The 17828-nt window shown below is 39.0% G+C and overlaps 1 protein-coding gene across 2 annotated transcripts in view; it reads right to left on the bottom strand.

The window, feature by feature from the left end:
• The window catches only part of APP (amyloid beta precursor protein), an 85181-nt gene that overhangs the window by 16659 nt on the left and 50694 nt on the right, over positions 1–17828 (bottom strand). Inside the window, exons 6-10 of one of the 2 annotated variants that reach the window (XM_053456823.1) lie at positions 10841–11046; positions 7666–7833; positions 2611–2744; positions 1923–1997; positions 356–514 (exon numbers count right to left, since the gene is read on the bottom strand). In XM_053456823.1, the coding sequence (XP_053312798.1) occupies positions 356–514; positions 1923–1997; positions 2611–2744; positions 7666–7833; positions 10841–11046 (742 nt within the window). The remainder of the gene's footprint in view (positions 1–355; positions 515–1922; positions 1998–2610; positions 2745–7665; positions 7834–10840; positions 11047–17828) is intronic. The other variant, XM_053456824.1, reaches the window with a different exon arrangement.

The raw sequence follows: 17828 nt of genomic DNA, 5'->3' as shown, positions 1-17828 counted from the left end.
GTTCACTCGCTGTATTTTGCGTCCTGTTCCTCCACTTGAATCACATTTTCTTTATGAATTAGTGGCCAATTCTGTACTGTATATTGCAAAAGCCCTAAGTAGAGTTTTGTATAGAGACATAACATTTCCCCTCGGGCCAGGATATACCTATAGTTACCAAGCATGGCGTTTTCCAGTGTCCCAAAATGCTTTTCAAGTTTACGCTGGGGGAAATTGTGTTCTCCAAATGCGTTACCTTACATTTGCTAATGTTGAATCTCACCTGCCACCTACCCAACTCTACTCCCAACTGACTGCAACGAGATCACAATCCGGGGCAATCTTTTCTAGTCGCTACAACAGTGCTTCCACATACCTTCGGGGGATCGGCTTGTAGGGCAGTGATGTAATGCTCCAGGGCAATTCGTCGGCGTTCATTTAATAAAGCTTCGACTCGCACCATGTGAGTTTCCACCAGTTTTTGTCTTTCATTTGCAGCTTCCTGTTCCAGGGATTCTACCTTCTCTTGGAAACGCTGCAGAGTTAATAAAAACACAGAAATAAAAATGATTTAGGAACCCTGCGTACGAAAACACAAGCTACTCGCCTAAGAGCAGCTACCTACAATATATACATTATAATGAAAATTAATGTTATTCGTTGTAGACCTTGCCGCGCATGTTATTACTATTTCTAGGCCCCGCACTTGGGGTAATTTAATGCACACGGTATACAACACTTTATAAACTAAATACTATTCCCCATCAGCACGACAAAGGAAGTACCGTACATTTACACAGGCATCGCAAGTCACAGAAATAGCCCAAGAATGGTTTCTGTACGAAAATACATTTTCTGTAGAAAGATAACTTGAGTCTTAACCCCAGGAGGGCGGTTTAGATGGCGTGATTTATCTAAACTGTTTAAAACAAAGGGTTTCTGCTTATTATTTTATTAAAAGGCAGAAAACAGGATGATATTCGCTATCACAAGAGACCAGCAACGCGCAGCAAATGAGCAAATTCATTCGCAGCACTGAGAATCTCTGGGTATTCACGTAAATAAAAATCGGGGCATAGCTGACTAAACTTGCTGGTGCTCGACGTAGAAACAATGAGATCAAAGCCAAGTTCCAAAGAGCCTACAGTTTGAGGTGTAATTAGGAGCAGACAAAACCCAAAAGGGCCATCAACCTAAAAGCATCCCCGTTCTTTACTTGCAATTTACTGAGATCATCGGTATGTTCTATCTCTAGAAAATACATCTACTCCACAGTAGCACGACGGGATGGAAATCCACTGCTCTAACCCTAAAGAGGATGTGCACAGGTCCACTGAATACATCGAGGGCCACTTGTTTGATGATGACGAAAGAAATTCTTTTGGCGGAGAAGATGCACCCATTACGCGGGTAACCTACCGAGTACCCGAGAGATCAGCCTTCAACCAGTTAGCAGGGACAGCTTGCCAATCATCCTGTGTACCTTAATAAATTACGCATTACCTACTTGATGCTAGCACCTGATCAAAACAATTCTTATTCCCAGAACCTCAGTGTTTTTCCTAAATAATACATCACTATTCTGTTTCTTATGCTGGAGCGTGACGCGATTGTGAGGAAGCCGTCCTTTACAAATTTATTGAAGGTCAGATCTTTCTATACTCAGAGAAAATATCTAATAGGAAAAGGGACTCACTGCAGCCCTTATAGTGTATCCTACAGCATGAGATATGTGAAAAAAATCACAAATTCAGCACAAAGAACATGCTACTTTTTAAATTTTGTTATGTTTTTTGTTTTGTTAAGTCCTGAGGGTCTGCAGCACTGAGGTCTAAGACAAGGTGCCTCAAGGTATATTTTAGAATCAGTTTTTTAAGGAGGAAACATATTGTGATGGAGCATACAATATATGTTTAGCCCTACTGTGTTGGCCAAAGCCATACCTCGATGACAGCCTTCTTGTCAGCCTTTGGAAGGTTCTTTGCCTGACGTTCAGCCTCCTCCCATTCCTTCATCACCTGTGGGGGGGGGGATAAAACTCTTGAGAAACTGCGGACCTTATGGAGACACTAGATAGGCGAGTGCTAGACTGCATCGGAAACGCAAGAAAAGAGGATGTGAGGACATCTGAAAATATTACGTTTGTAAACTAAACCAGGGACTAGAAAGTAGTCTCGGTCATCAGTGGACCAAACACAAATGAAAACCTTAGAGAGACATTTTATTATCGAGGGAAATGCATCATTTGGGTCTAAACTACTAAACCTGAATGTTCAATGGTGATGTTGCCTACAAGTATTTAACTACATTAAAGGTCATGGAACTTGAGGTCATTACTGTCATTGATAGAATACGGTTTTCCCTTCTATCACTCCTCATAGGGTGACTGTGGAATAGCTTTTCGGTACAAGGTAACGGAACACTATATAGACCTGAACCACCCTTACATCGAGAACTGGACCAAAGCTCAGGAAGACATCACCAAGTTGACCAAAGCTGTTCCACGCAGCTAGACAACTGGTTGTAACAATGACCTTCAGTACAATGGCACTAAAATGTGAGCATAACTTTTTACAAAGAGATATTTTTTACACAAACACGTAATTTTGAATTCCTATCAGCCCCACTTACCTCGGACATCCTCTCCCGGTGCTTGCCTTCCAATCTCTCCTTTGCTTTCTGGAAGCGATCATGTTCGTTCTCATCATTTGGATTCTCCAGGTACTTGTCAACTGCGTCAGGAGTGCTTGCGGCAGTGGTGGGGACTGAGACGAACAGGGAAAGGGGGAACGACAAAATAAACATAGAGATTACACGGTCACACAACACAAATCTCTTGCGCACTGAAGGTAACGTAACACCAAAAGGACAAGCTTGGTATCCAACATTGGCATTTAAGGCATACAGCAGCCCATGGGTCGTAACAACATGCTTTGTGCGCCAGCCCCAGGTACCCTACACACCTTTACACACATATAAAGTAGACACTTAGTAATTAGCACCTAATAGTACGTCACAAACATTCGAGAATGTTAGTAGGAAAAGCACATTAGTAGATTTGTTAACACATTGTCACATAGTGTTTCAGTCATTCCTATATCATAAAAGAAAAACTAAGACATATAAGAGATCTAAAGGTCCAATATGTGAGGATTTCTCAGCACAGATCGATAACAGCAGCTGTTGGGGGATTGAGTCTCTGTGAAAGGAGCCGGGAGATATATTTCTCCTGCACCCTGGTGAGCGTGAACATTTTTAGTGAAGGTGATGGAATATGACATCATATGGCTCAGTTGGCGAAAAACAGTGAAGGTACAGATGTTCCTGCTCTCCCACCAGATAGCATACCTAAGTACAGAGCCACTGGGCCCCCTGCAACTTGGAGCTGAATTACAACTAAACCCATAAAGTCCCTATTTGTAACAAACTAATTTTATTCTGAAAAATGCAATATTAGTGACAATTCCCCCATAAATTACCTCCAGCCTTTGCCACATACCCCATACAAGGGGTAACAAGGGAGTGGCTCAAAGTAGCCATGGGACTTCATGTCCAACTACCGTATTTGCTCGATTATAAGACGACCCTGATTATAAGACGACCCCCCAAAATCAAAATATTAATTTAGGAAAAAAACAAAAAGCCTGAATATAAGACTACCCTATAGGAAAAAAGTTTTACTAATAAATATTAATTCATGTAAACTAATTTTCATATTTAATAAAAGCTATGATTGAGAAAAATATATTTTTTATTTCCTTTTATTTGCCAACCTGCCCCCCCAGTTATGCACATCTGCCCCCAGGCTTGACACTCTGCCCCAGAAATGCCTTATACCCCCCTTATTTGCCACTCTGCCCCATGATGTGCCTTTTAACCCTCTATATGCCACTCTGCCTCCAGAAATGTCTTATACCCTCCTATATGCCACTGTGCCCCATGATATGCCTTTTAACCCCCTATATGCCCCTCTACCCCATGATATGCCTTATACCCCTATATGACACTCTGGCATATAGGGGGTTAAAAGGCATATCATGGGGCAGAGGGGCATATAGGGGGTTAAAAGGCATATCAGAAATGTCTTATACCCTCCTATATGCCACTGTGCCCCATGATATGCCTTTTAACCCCCTATATGCCCCTCTGCCCCATGATATGCCTTATACCCCTATATGCCACTCTGAAATATAGGGGGTTAAAAGGCATTTCATGGGGCTGAGTGGCATATAGGGGGTTAAAATGCATTTCTGGAGATATATATATACTGCTAACAGCAATCACACTCCTATCAAGCCAAGGCAGCCAGTACATGCTGGAACCTGGGGATGTTAGAAGTGTGATTACAGCCTCCCTATGCCATGCTACCACCCCCACCCCCCTTACACATCCATGCTATCACACACACACTCGTTCACAAACATTTAAATACTCATTCATTCCATTAATCACACATACACACACACTCAAACCCCCCCACCCCCTTACCTGAACTGCAGATCTCCCACTCGCAGACTTCTGCAGGGGCCCGGCCGTACGAGCAACTTCTCTGGCCCCGCCCCCAGAGGAAGGAGGGGGGAGGTAGAGTTATGTGAGGACCGTGCTAGCTTCCTGTTTCCTGCTGCTAATAGCAGAGACGCTGCTCGCGATCAAAGCCCGGTAAGCAGCACGGCCGAAGCAGAATGAGGTCTGATTAGAAGACGACCTCGATTATAAGACGAGGGGTATTTTTCAGAGCATTTGCTCTGGAAAAAACCTTGTCTTATAATCGAGCAAATACGGTATATAACCCAGTCCCATCCCACATACACAAGATCACAGACTTTCACCTAATGTAAGTGTGAAAAATCGCAGGCTACACCCCAATGGTGTGTAGCCATGCACACTATTACACAAAAACAATGATTCATTCATTAAGTCGTCTTATAAATAAAAAAAGAATCTAAAAAAATGCTTATTTCTCCTGCAATAAAAACCGATAAAACCTTTTTGATCACCATATACCCTATGCATTGTTTTACCCAGACGAGACTTCATATAGGAGTTTCCTTCTTACGAGCTGCTTGATACGGAGGTACAAGAACAATATCATGCTGAAAAAATATCTGCGTGATATAAACAATGTGGTTAGCTAGCGCTATATCTTCAATTATCCGCCATCAGCAGCGACTGCAGGGGTCATAAATTTCTTCTGCAGATTTAGCCATTATTATTGGAAATAATAAAAAAAAATCCACTCTGGTTCTAATATGCACAGAGTCTAATTGCTGCACTTCAACAGTATTCCGAGTCTCAGTAATCCTTTTTTAATTATGTCTGCTTTCTCCGAGCTGTATGATGCATTTGTTCAGGGCCGCCGTGGTACAGAAATCATTACCGTTCAATGGATTACTGCAGTTAATATTCTGCGGGGAGAAACATTTTGCTACAGGCTAAAATTTATTGAAAAGAAAAAAAACACACGCAATATAAATCGGAAAAAAAAATAAAAAAAATCCCCATATATTTCCGGTAAATTGCAAGTGGAATTTCTGTGTCTGTCACAACACTTCCACCCACCTTCAAGAAAATAAAGAATAAGAAAAGATAATTTATAGTTCTGCAGTTCCAGCCCATCATTGTGGTGATATTAAACAGGCTTGACTGGAAGGAAAGGAAATGTTTTTTCTAGGTCAATGACTTGCAAAGAAGGTGTGAAATTCCCCCAAAACATATGCTTATATTCAAAACAACAAGGAAAGTAAAATATATATTTTATATCGATAGGGACTTAAATGAATATTTTATCAAAGAAAAAGTATTAAAAAAAGATACGTAAATCTGAAAACTGTACAATATTCCATTAATTGTTCCGGGTTTAACCACCTACCGTACGGCTGGGACTGTACTGGGTTTTCTCAAAATATATCATTTGTAAACATAACTGATCTCTCCGGGAATGACCAGGAGTCTCCGGTTGAAGCTTTGCTTCCCTGGGTCTCCGGGTCTATCTCCACTGTTAGTTATTCCTCTTGTGTGTGTAACCCCGCCCTCTTGTAAAGCCACTCCCACAGAAGCAGGGAAGCTCCGGGTAGCCCGTCCCCCTGGGAAATTCCCAGTATGTTTGTAACATTGTATTAAGCTTGGTTCTTGTCTGCATAGTAGCCGGTGGCTAACTGTATACCAGTGCAAACCTGGTTTGGGTTATGGAAAGTTTACTGCATTCCTTCCGGCATTTCAAATGGGCAAAGAGGGACACCGTCGGGCGAGGTTTTACCGAGACTTTTTTGAATGGCAGTTGGTAAGCTGAATAATGTATTTTACCTACACGATTTAATATAGCAACACGTTCTATATTGTTTATATCCAAATTATTGTGAGATTTAAGGGCGACAGAATCACAGAACACTATTTATAAGCATTTTTTAAAATATTGATAAAGTAAATTTATAAAAATATGGAATGTGGGAGCTCTTGGTTAGGGAGTTCAATGTATTTATATATATTATATATATATTTGTATATTAAAATACAAGCATTAAATAGTGTCATATTTAATTTAAAAATGTCTTTTTAAAAATGTAATAGTTCTAAATTATCAAGAACTAAGGCAGAACAATTCAACTACAAAAAAAATGGGGAAAAAAGTGGGAATAAAAATAAAAATTAAAATAATTTCTAATTAAGATAAACCCCAGTTTCACCATTAAACTGAAAACACTTGCTTTTAACCCAAATTATTCTGTTGTATCAGAAGCGTTTATTATCTAATGAAAGCAACTCAAGTCATTCCAGCGAGTGGCCACGCAGTTATAATGTCTTAACAGTACCACTTAGCGACAATTTCAGAAAAAAACATGAATGTGCAGAATACTCCTGTAATCATAAATCACCCAACTCAAATGGTGAGCCCACTTACTGTAAGCATCTCAAAGTGAGATAGAGTTAGTAACACACAATAGACAGGGATGTGTTAGGATGTTGTGTGTTTATTGTGCTTCTGGAGAAAGTGGCTGGAACTTCCTACTTAGAAGGTCGCAGATCAGCACAATAAACAAAAGGACTAAGATGTGATCGAAGTGGCTTCACTTCAGTGAGAAAACTCTCCAGTTCCCATTCTCCTGTCAAACTCTCCAGGACTTTTCATTTTTTTCCTGCTGGAAAATGCTTTTAAAAATGATTTAAAAAATTACTCTGCTTGGAATCTTTACAAATTGTTACAAGTATGGTCCTTGTTGTGATAGCTCTACCACTCTGCGCCCGTCCAAGACGAGGCAGATGGTGCTGTCGTTTGAGTGTGAACCACAGGAGGACCTAACCCCAATTGGGTTAAGGTAAACCATCTTGTACCTTGTAATAAAGAAAAAAATGCTAAATGTGGAGCAATTACCATGGAAACCGATTTAAACATTGTCTTTACGATTAAGTCACATTTTATTTTTTACTGATGGGTGTTTAATGTTAAATATAGGAAATGGAGAGGTTTCCCAACTGAAAGTGCTTTTGTCCCTCAACCTCTAGTGCACAGCTATTGTTATATGTGCTCGTTAGATGTTAATCACTGGGAAAATCTTAGGAAAAGCGGTTAAAGAAATCACGAACCGGTTAGTACGCTGCGCAGACACATTTGCCCAGGAGGTTATGTGTTACAAGGAGCAGAGCCTGGGCAACAGAAGATTTGCCTCAAGCCGGAAGAAGTCCACTTACTGACGTTGCCACAGACGGACATGCAGTATTCCTCAGAGTCAAAGTTGTTCCGGTTCCCGCCGCAGCCTCCGTAAATAAACTGTACGCATTTCCTTTCGGCCACGTCATAGAACCAGCGGGAGATCATTGCGCGGCAAGGGCCGGTCTCGGCTTGTTCAGAGCACACCTCTAGTTACAAGATGCGAAGGAACTGGGTTTAGCATGTGCATATTCTCTGTATGTAATTATTAAAAGCCAGGGTCATAGACCACCGAACAATATCTCCACTTACTAGGCCGCTGTCCCTTGTTATAGTCTGAGACCATTATTTTACTAAGTGTATGCGCATTACGCAGGCTATTCATCCGTTATATGCTCGTCGCGCTGTTTGCGGGAGCTGCTGACCCAATGCAATCTTAACATAACATCTTAAGACACTTTTCCATTGCAGTGGCATGTCCATGAATTATACATTAACCATCTACATCATGTGTGTTTTATTCTCTGCTGAAAGGGCGGATTTATTATGGCACACGGTTGAATAGGAGAAAGGTCATTTCGATAGTCCAAGCAGAAAATACACAGGGCGAGACTATATAAACTGTTCATATGTATGTCACCCAGGTCACATTTTGGACATCCACCACTATAATAAAGGACATAGCTACAATTATGGTCAACATTATTGGCACACTTAAATATTTTGTACATCATGCACATTATCTTCGGGAAAAAAGTTAACGTACCTACTTTGCATGATCAGAATATGTTAATAGCATGCCAAAAGCTATTCAACAAAAAATGCCCTTTCAACTGACGTGTAGCGATTTCACATAAACCTAAAATATGACCTGGTTGCACAACCATCCATTTGTGCTTTTGGATGTGTGTTTTGGGTCATCGTCCTGTTGGAGGAGGTATGATTTTCGACCCATACCTTGTGTTCTGACACCGGGTAGCACGTTTCAATACAAAATGCACTGGTAGTGATCTGATTTAATGATTCCCTTAATACATATAAGGCCTCCAGTAAAAGTAGAAGCAAAGCAGCCACAACATTAGGGATCCTCCACTATAATTAACTGTGAGTAGGCTGTTATTATTATAAGTGTCATTCCCTCACCTACGGAACAGTTCCCTAGAATGGCTGTGGTTTCACTAGGTAGGTTTTTAGCAAAGATCAGTTGCAGACTTAATGTTTTGCTTTCGGCAGAGGAGTCCTCCTGGGCCTTCAGCTGTAATGTCCTTCTTGGGCATCGCTAAAGATTGCTGCTTCTTAATAACATTGCAAACCTGAAACAGCAATGCTAAGGTGTTTGGAGATGCTCTCAGACAGCTCTTGTCTCCACCATTGTGAAAAGGGGAATAAAAACGGCCTTTATAGCCATTAAAGCCATTGACTGTTTAATTCAAGCCAAGTGGACACTGACAATTTAACACAGACGAGCCGAATTTCGCAGCAATTGCATTCTGGTTCTTCTTTTCAAACTGATTTGAATCGTGCCATGGAAATATTTAAATTTTTACACTTTTTCCATGTTTCCTTTTTTAAAATTGGTTAACCCTGTGCTGTTCTGTATCAAAGATATGATGTACAAAATACATCAAGGATGTCTATAAAATCGGCCATAGCGGTATCTCCAGTCCAGTCAGCGGCTTCAAGCATTCTAGTGTCGGAACGCTGCACGCTATACATGAAATGTGTGAATTAGTTTTATGAAAGTAAACAGATTTTACAAATGTCTAATCAAACAGTAGGTTTAAGAGTTTTCCTATGTCATGGGATGAATTCTAGAGACAATCTCAGGCAGGTTAATGTAATAAAATATAACCCTATTTAGACTGCAGAGGCTCGTTGCCGCACAGCTTCTAATTATGAGTGGGCTGTGGATGGTCACTCACTCACACTTGATTATTACTGGTTCTTACGGGTTCAATCTCCTCGGGTCGCTCCACTTTCTGATTGGTGGACGGTAGTGTAATGTGATTGGATGCCTCTCCCAACATCAAAGTACTGAAGGCAGCTGTGCCCAACCTATCTAAGCCAGGAGGCCGTCGGCCCTAAAACGGGCCACTGTCAGCTCCCGTTCACCATGGCGATCAGTACTACTGATTACAGGGGTCACATGACAGATTCATTTTAAACTTTATATCTTAGGAAGAACAATATCAGTATTATTTTATGGGTTCTAACGATTTCAGGAAAGGAAAACAAAAACAGATCCGTTTGGTTGTGCCGATTTAACATACTTTTGGCACACTTTGAACGTATAAAACCTGTAGAATAACAGTGTAAGTGAAAATTAAAACAGAGGTGCAGCTCCACATGTCCTCGCAATCTAAATGCTTAAATATGCACATATTTCATATATATGAGCTACAGTCGTCCGTGTAATACGGAGGTACATGCACAGCTGCGTAATGGGACTGCCAATTAACGTCAGGTTTCAAACACACAGACAGATAATTGGCTTTCTAGGGGAAAATGGTAAAGCATTATTGCAACGTGCCGAATGGAATGATTTACAATCATACAAAGAGCTGGCTAAGACATTTTGTGTTGCAAAACTTGTTTCCATATTCCGCTAATGAATTATTTACTTGAATTTTTCCTTTTATCCGGTCATTCTTGGGGGGGAGGTGGATGGAATCTAGAATTCCCTGCATAACTTGGAAGGATGATAAGGTTCTTAAAGAAATGGCTGCAGAGGTTTAGAGCAATCATTAAACTCAATATGCTGAATATACAAATTATCTGTGCCAATACAACAGGTCTGGTAGCCGTAGGATCAAACGGGATACATCTTTTGCTGCTTAATGGCGTAAAAATAAAAGTCTAAAATGTTAAATGAAAACAGCATGTGCTTGAATGTAAAAAAAATGTTTTTGCCACATTTATATTCTATATTCTATAACAATCCAACGCCGCACGCCCAGTGTCCTGCTTCTATATGGGGCAAGAAAAAAAACGAGCAAATGAAGGTCGTTAAATGGGTAGTACATCATATGCAGGAATCCCCCACTACAACCTTTTAAAGCAATAAATTACATGTTGGGATATATTTAAAGTGACCTAATAGAACACACATTATCAAAACACCTTACTTAAAAGGAAGATCAGGGGTTCCAGAATCATTGGTTTGTTACTGAGTAAAATTCTCATATATATGTTTTCTTTATTTTAAAACAAGCCTACCTCTGACAACTTCTTCCACAGATTCTGTGGTGGTGGTGGTAGTCGTGGCAATACTTGTGGTCCTTTCAGTAGCTTCTTCAAATGTTTCCTCAGGTTCCTCATCCATATCATCTCCATCATCTTCATCGTCATCGTCTACTTCATCTGGTTCCACCTCTACCACTTCTTCCTCTTCATCCTGCTGACCTTCCATCATCTTGTCATCACTAAATAAACAAAAGCAAAATATATGAGGCTTGGCCAACTATGACTGCTGACGCTTTTTAAAGAAAATAGTTAAAAAAAAAATTTTTTTTAAATAAATAAAAAATAACCGCAAAAACATGTTAATATGACATACTGAAGTTACTACCTACGATAAAAGTATATACCTTTAGTTTATTAATGTTTTCCTCAGTTTTTTTTTTTTTTTTTTAATATTACATGCTTAGTTGCGACACTGCGAGCCCTTCTTTTAGTACCGCAGGAAAAACTTAAGACGCTTTTAATGTAAATGTCTTTTAACAAATATACTTTAGCAACCCCCTTCTTCCTCTGTAGAATACTCCCCATCATCCATGTTGAGTAACATGCTATATATTTCCAACCCGCCGGAACATAAATTTGTCAAAATCTAATTCCAGTTACCGAGCGCAAACTGAAGCTTTAACACGAGGTTTCAGGTCACACATAATAAAAACCTAATTTTCAGAAAGCTGTTGAAAGAAATCATGTAATCAATTATTTTGTCTGGTTCTCGCTCTTCTTGGGATTCATACTTCAGCCTTAAACAGCCGAGACTAATTGCAGAGCGTGTTCCTGGCAGGATTCGGAAATAACAACACAAGTTGCCTCCAGGGGTCACACTCCAATCCTTTCATGTCTCAAATTCCTGTCGGTTTTACCTGACAAAGTTACAAGTATCATTAAAATCCCTAATCCGCTGCTTTTTAATAGAGATACCACATTTTCAATTTTTCAACCTATCAGTCTTGAGCGACTAAAATAGAAATTAAAGATTAAATAAATAATAAAAGGTGAAGTGCAAAGAAACCAAAAATTACGCTTTCTGAATGGAACAGAAGAAAATGGCTGGGGATAATTCTAGGGGCCAATAATAAAACTTTTCTAAACTACAGAAGTTTATTGGTTGGTAAAACATCAAATCTAGCGTTAAATATTGACCATTTTGCATTATTTTAGTAGCTGTGCGGTACTGACATCCGATTAGTTTGAGCTGCATGAGGAAAAAATACAGGAATCCGGGATGCAAAATTTAAAATGAATACACTTAAAAGTGGAAAAAAAAGGATTTGGGATGAAGGAGCAGTTTCTAACAATATTCGATGACCTCAGACTTCTTATGGGCTTTGAGGTCACCACATCTACCAGGAAAAAAATATCTCACTTGGAAAGAAAGTTTCCAAGAAAAATGGAGTCAATTGGCAAAAAATAAATAAAAATGGCGTAATCCCTACTAGAAATACATACACTGTTATCGGGGTTACTCGTTAGCTATCGCTTATGGATAGAAAGACTTGCATTTCAATCCCAATTACACTGAATTCTTAACTCTAAATCCTGTTTGTAAAGCTTTGTATTCATGCAAACTTCAAAGTAAACAACGATTCCACGCTATTTGATCTTCTCATCTCTTTAATAATGCCCTGAATTCTACAAGAAGCATCTTCATTTCAATTAGACTAACACACAGGGGAATAGATTAATCCATAATGAGCAGCATGGTCTTTAATCAGCTAGATGCCTTCGTGGATCAATATCATTATATTTTACAAGCAAAACTCCTATAAAATGGTTATTCTCAAATTACAAACGTCAAAGAAAGTGACAACCTGCCAATCAACTGTACTATACGTAAATAGACAGCTATCACCTACATTATAGCACCAATTGTTTTGAAAAACATTTTGCTGTAACCCGAGTGGCTTTGTTTATCTCAGTTTTATCTCTCTCATAACCATATCATCAACCAATCATAACCAAACTGTTATACATGCTTTTTCCACGCCCTTATGTTGTTCATTCATCAATTCTACATATCTACCTTTGCCACCTTATTCCCTTGACTTACAAGCTTACAGTCTAGTCAGTGGTTGAGGGGGAAGCGAGAGAGTAGGAAAGGCCTGCTTGGATGAGTTGATTGAAACGCGGATAATATGTAAAGATAGTTTATCTTGCAGGTGACTTAATGAAGATAGTTTAAGGGTCCCTGAACTCATAACACAATGGGAATGAGGGTGCAGCACGCTAAAAGCAACAAAGTAAATTCAGATTAAGAAGGGAACAGGGATGTAGTATCTCACGTACGTAGTAAAACCATCAGTTACTGTCTGAGACAAAAAGCTCTACAACCCGACATTCTTTAGAGCCTCTTTGAAGTGCAGCCAGCTTAAGAGTTCTTGATTTGGCTAATGGTGACCAATGTTTCTCATTAATGTTTGTTAATACAACTAGTTTTCATGCAAATCAGCCTAATTCCACTGAAAAAAAAGGCAAAGCAGCTGTAGGGCAAGCCCCCAACCAAAAGTATCTTAAAATGGCACCTCATTTGCGACCTCAATGAAAAACTTGACACTGGATATATTTTATTAAGACTTTGGTAATAATGTTCTCCATTATGTCAACCACTCCAAATGGAGAAAGAAAAAATAGAAAAAGAGAATATTTAGCTTTTCACATTTTAAAGAAAAGCACCCATTGGTTGTCACTCTGGGCTTCACATCTGCTCCGAATCGCTTCAGAAATAATTGTAGAGAGAAAATACACTTCATAATCTCACTTGTCTTTCAAAATCGACAAAAGATTTAGGACATGAAATGAACTATTACCCAAAAACTGAGCGCGCCTTTGTTTTCAGAGACCGACAATGCACATCAGAGATATTATTCTGAATGATATGTGGCTCTTGTGCATTCAAGTGCTTTCTGAAGCCTGCATTTTCAATTAAGTCAGAGAGAACATTTTGTTTACAAAGAAAGAAAAGAAACTGTTAATGCGGAATGTTACATTGCAAATGCCGAAAAAATATGAATTTCAAGGCATTTCTTTTTTTGTATGGTTTTTTATCTTATTTTTACACATGAGAAAACCTTTTTTTCTTTATTCTATATATTGTAGTAGCCACCATGCCTTTCTAACATAATGTTGAACAACTTGGCATATACAATGTTAATTCACAAATACATAATCTATAAAACTCATAACCTTTTGTAAACAGTAAATATATAACATAAAATATCAAATTAGAAATGTATATTGCCTATATAAATATATATAATATATATATCATCATATACAATTAAGAATTCAGCATGGATATAGATATATATATATATATATATATATATATATATATATATATATATAGTCCTACATACATACTTGTTCCATATGATGTGTTCCACTGTGCAGGAGGCCTTTTTTTTTTTATATACATATATATACACATTATATATATATATATATATATATATATATATATATATATATATATGACTTGTATTGGTAAATTACTAACAAATCATCAAGCTGGAGGGCCATTAAGTAAGAAATCGGTAATAAGAAATACATAAATTACATTTTAAGAAATTTCTCTGCAAAATACAATTCGATCTCCCCATTAACCATTAATCTATTCGATTTGATTTCTGAAGTATGAAACAGCACCGTGGCCCCTAGCGGTTACACGGCTTTAGGTTGAAGACATATGTGTTATCAGCGCACAATCGAGCCCTTCCAATAATCACTCCACGCAGGTCAGCGAGGACTAATGATGTTACGCGCTGGTCATTAGTTAGCACCCTTGGGCGCTCTGTACAATATCACCCAATCCAATTTGGAATTGATTTTGTTGAATTCACTTTATTGGTTTCTATGCCGAGCACAGAAATGGAACCACCGCATACTTATATGCTTATATATAAAGTGGAATACAAAGTGTGTGCGTAAAAGTGTGAAAATGTCACCAATAACTTTGCATCAGAATGAAGCTTAATATAACTTCCAATGCAATGTAATCTTACCTATAAATGCAGTATTTTGGCATATAATGTTTTTACTATAATCTATAAAGTGTATTTACACTATAAAAAGCCTGTGGTGTACTCTCGACTAGGGTGGCATCACTGGGGGCAACAACTCAGCAACCCATCAGCCACCAAACCAGGGACTGATAACCCTATAGTGAATTCAGGGTCCCTGATGTGCCTCTTCTCAATGGCTTGGCTACAAGGAGGATCTCTGATCTCCCCAACCTGCCCATTGACCCAATATCAAGGACAACCTCAATTGCATCGGGATATGACATCATAACGGTGTAGAAGATTGCGACTGGAGGGCCTGGCAGAGGGCAGTGCAGAAGGTAAAAACATTTCTGATGTCATTACATTTTTTTATGTCAAATGTACAAGAACCACTAAATTCAAAAGCAAAAGGGACACCAATTCCGAAACACCGAGGTCGATGGGAGCACCGCTGACTTCAAGCTCTGCTGAAATTTGGACTTCAGCAACTATTGAAGGTAAATTATGCATGAAAGTAAAGCATATAGTTATATACAAAGCAATTACCAGCAAAAAGATGCATAAATCACAATCATTATGAAAAGGTTAAGGTGTGTGCCGTTCCGAGCAAACAATATGTTCATTTAATAGCATTCTTTAAAAGCCCATTGTACAGCACCATGGACTACGACAGTGCTACATAAATCAATACGATACCAATAAAAGAATAAAAAGCCAAACCCTGAAACACTACCATACGTTATGTGATTCATCATTAGATTATTTTAATATAACAACCTTTGTATTCAGCAAAGCTTAAGGCAAAACACCACTCATGATAACAGCCCTGAAGCTGGATACTGCCGATGACACAATTTCCTAGCCATTATTTCTCCGATTAGACGCATTGTTCATGCACAGAGCTCGTTTATATCAGAAACGGCTCCGGTTTTATATCCTAATGCTGTATGGAGCTGCAGACGCAGCATTCTGGAAATCGCCCCCCAAAAACAGCCGTTTCATCATTTATTTATTTTTTAGTTTCCACTTGGAAACAATTAGATGTAACATATTGTTTCTAAATGAAGAAAGCCGGTAATTATTAGTTAAACAAGGTACCCTGAGTATTTTGTCATGTATATATTATTATTTATTGTTTTATATAGCTCCATCTCATTCCATAGCACTGTACAATGGATAGCTGCATGGTCCGTTTCACAAAGTACCACCTATGGATGCCGACGCAGGAAGATTTTCAAGTCACATAATCTATTAAAAATACCTTTTATATGTAATACATATAAATGGCAGGGGCCATGTTGTGGTGTTATTGCAAAAAAAAAATGCGTCAATTTTGAAGATGTACCTTTATTCATCCAATATATCTTGGTGTCTTAAGGAGTTTGTGATACCTTCTAGTGGCCAAAAGTCTAAAGCTAAGATGGCCGATTTTATTTAGGTGGTATCTTGTACCGTACAGGTTGAACATGATATTTCCCCCTTGTAATAAATGTTGTTGGAGAGAATGCGTGGAGAATGACATAATGGCACCCGCGTTGTGGTGGTTCTGCACTAAGATCCTTTCCTATTAGGATCCTATCCACAAATTGGTAAATAAACCGTTACGCACTCCCATAGACAAATCACCTAGACCAGCTCCACTACTTTTTTTCCGGTTTCCTTCCAAAGCCAAAAGCCATACTCTTTAAACATATATCGCAGCTCAAAGCTGCATAGCGAGAGCTTGGAAATCCTCCTAGGAGAGAAATCTTATCAAGATTGGCCTCTAACTGTAAAACGTACAAATGATGATAAATAGTCACCCTGGACGGATTTGACTAATAATATGTTTCTAAAGGATATTGCAGCTTCCCCCTAAATTGAGGAGCCTCAAGATGGTGAGGGCACCTAAGAACATTTAACATAGAATAGAGCAATATTGCAATATAGCCCTAGCCAACAAAAAGCCGGTCACGGTCTGCAGAATCCCCCCTCCACATATATATGTTTTCTTCCCCAAAGTAAATGACGTACTGGATATGAGTTCAGCTGAATATATCTTCCTGCTCATGATATATTCACCCTTGTGCACGTGTGGAAATTCCTCCTATTGATTTCTATGGGAGGATTTTTCTGCCACTATTCGGCTGCATCAAGCAGCCAATCAGTGGCATGAACAGTCAGACTAAGGGCAAGAAGGGCAGCTGCTGCAGCAGAGATGCATCTTCTGTGTCAGGTAAGAGCTTTAAGTTTTTTGGGTTAGGGTTACTCAAAGAGAACTTGCATTCTTCTATAGTGAGAGTACCTTTAAATACTCTAGATAAATTTACCCAAAGCCTGTAACCACGCATGGACGTGTGTTTGGGAAAACAAGCGTCTCCAAAGGAGACGCAAGCTCGTTTGAGCAGGGCCCTCCTCACCTGTTGTCTCTGTCAATTTGTTATGTCACATACTACTTATTTCGTCCTGTCTACCCATTGTACAGCTCTACAGAGTTTGATGGCGCTATAGAACAATAAATAATAATTCAATCACTAACCTGAGATTGAATGGCATCACCGACACACACACTGCTTTAATTAAGAGCTGTAGCCCTTCATGCAGCCAGCACATGTTCAGTAAAAGATAACTGGAAACACCATCTAATGATCAATAATAATAATCTGATTGCCAAAACTATTAAAAACATCTCACATTTAATAGCTGCAGCCACCACCTTCTTGGTTTCGTTAAGTTTCTGATAAACACACGAGACACTTCTCTCTTTAACCAATTTGTTGCAGGCTTTCGAAACGCTGGAAAGTAGTTACAGGCATGCCTATCAGCAGAATTAAGCACAACGTACACACTTGAGGGTAATATCCTCGTATCACCTCTGATTCTGTTAAATACAATATAATGGAAAGAGGCCTTTCTCACAAATAGAGAATATTCTTTAAGCATGAAATGATTCCGTTCCAAATTATCTATGCTTGGAGCAGTAGCAA

The sequence above is a fragment of the Spea bombifrons genome, chromosome 2, assembly GCF_027358695.1.
Source record: "Spea bombifrons isolate aSpeBom1 chromosome 2, aSpeBom1.2.pri, whole genome shotgun sequence".
Taxonomy (NCBI): domain Eukaryota; kingdom Metazoa; phylum Chordata; class Amphibia; order Anura; family Pelobatidae; genus Spea; species Spea bombifrons.
The sequence above is the reverse complement of the archived record's forward strand: the minus strand, read 5'-3'. Positions and strand labels throughout refer to the sequence as shown.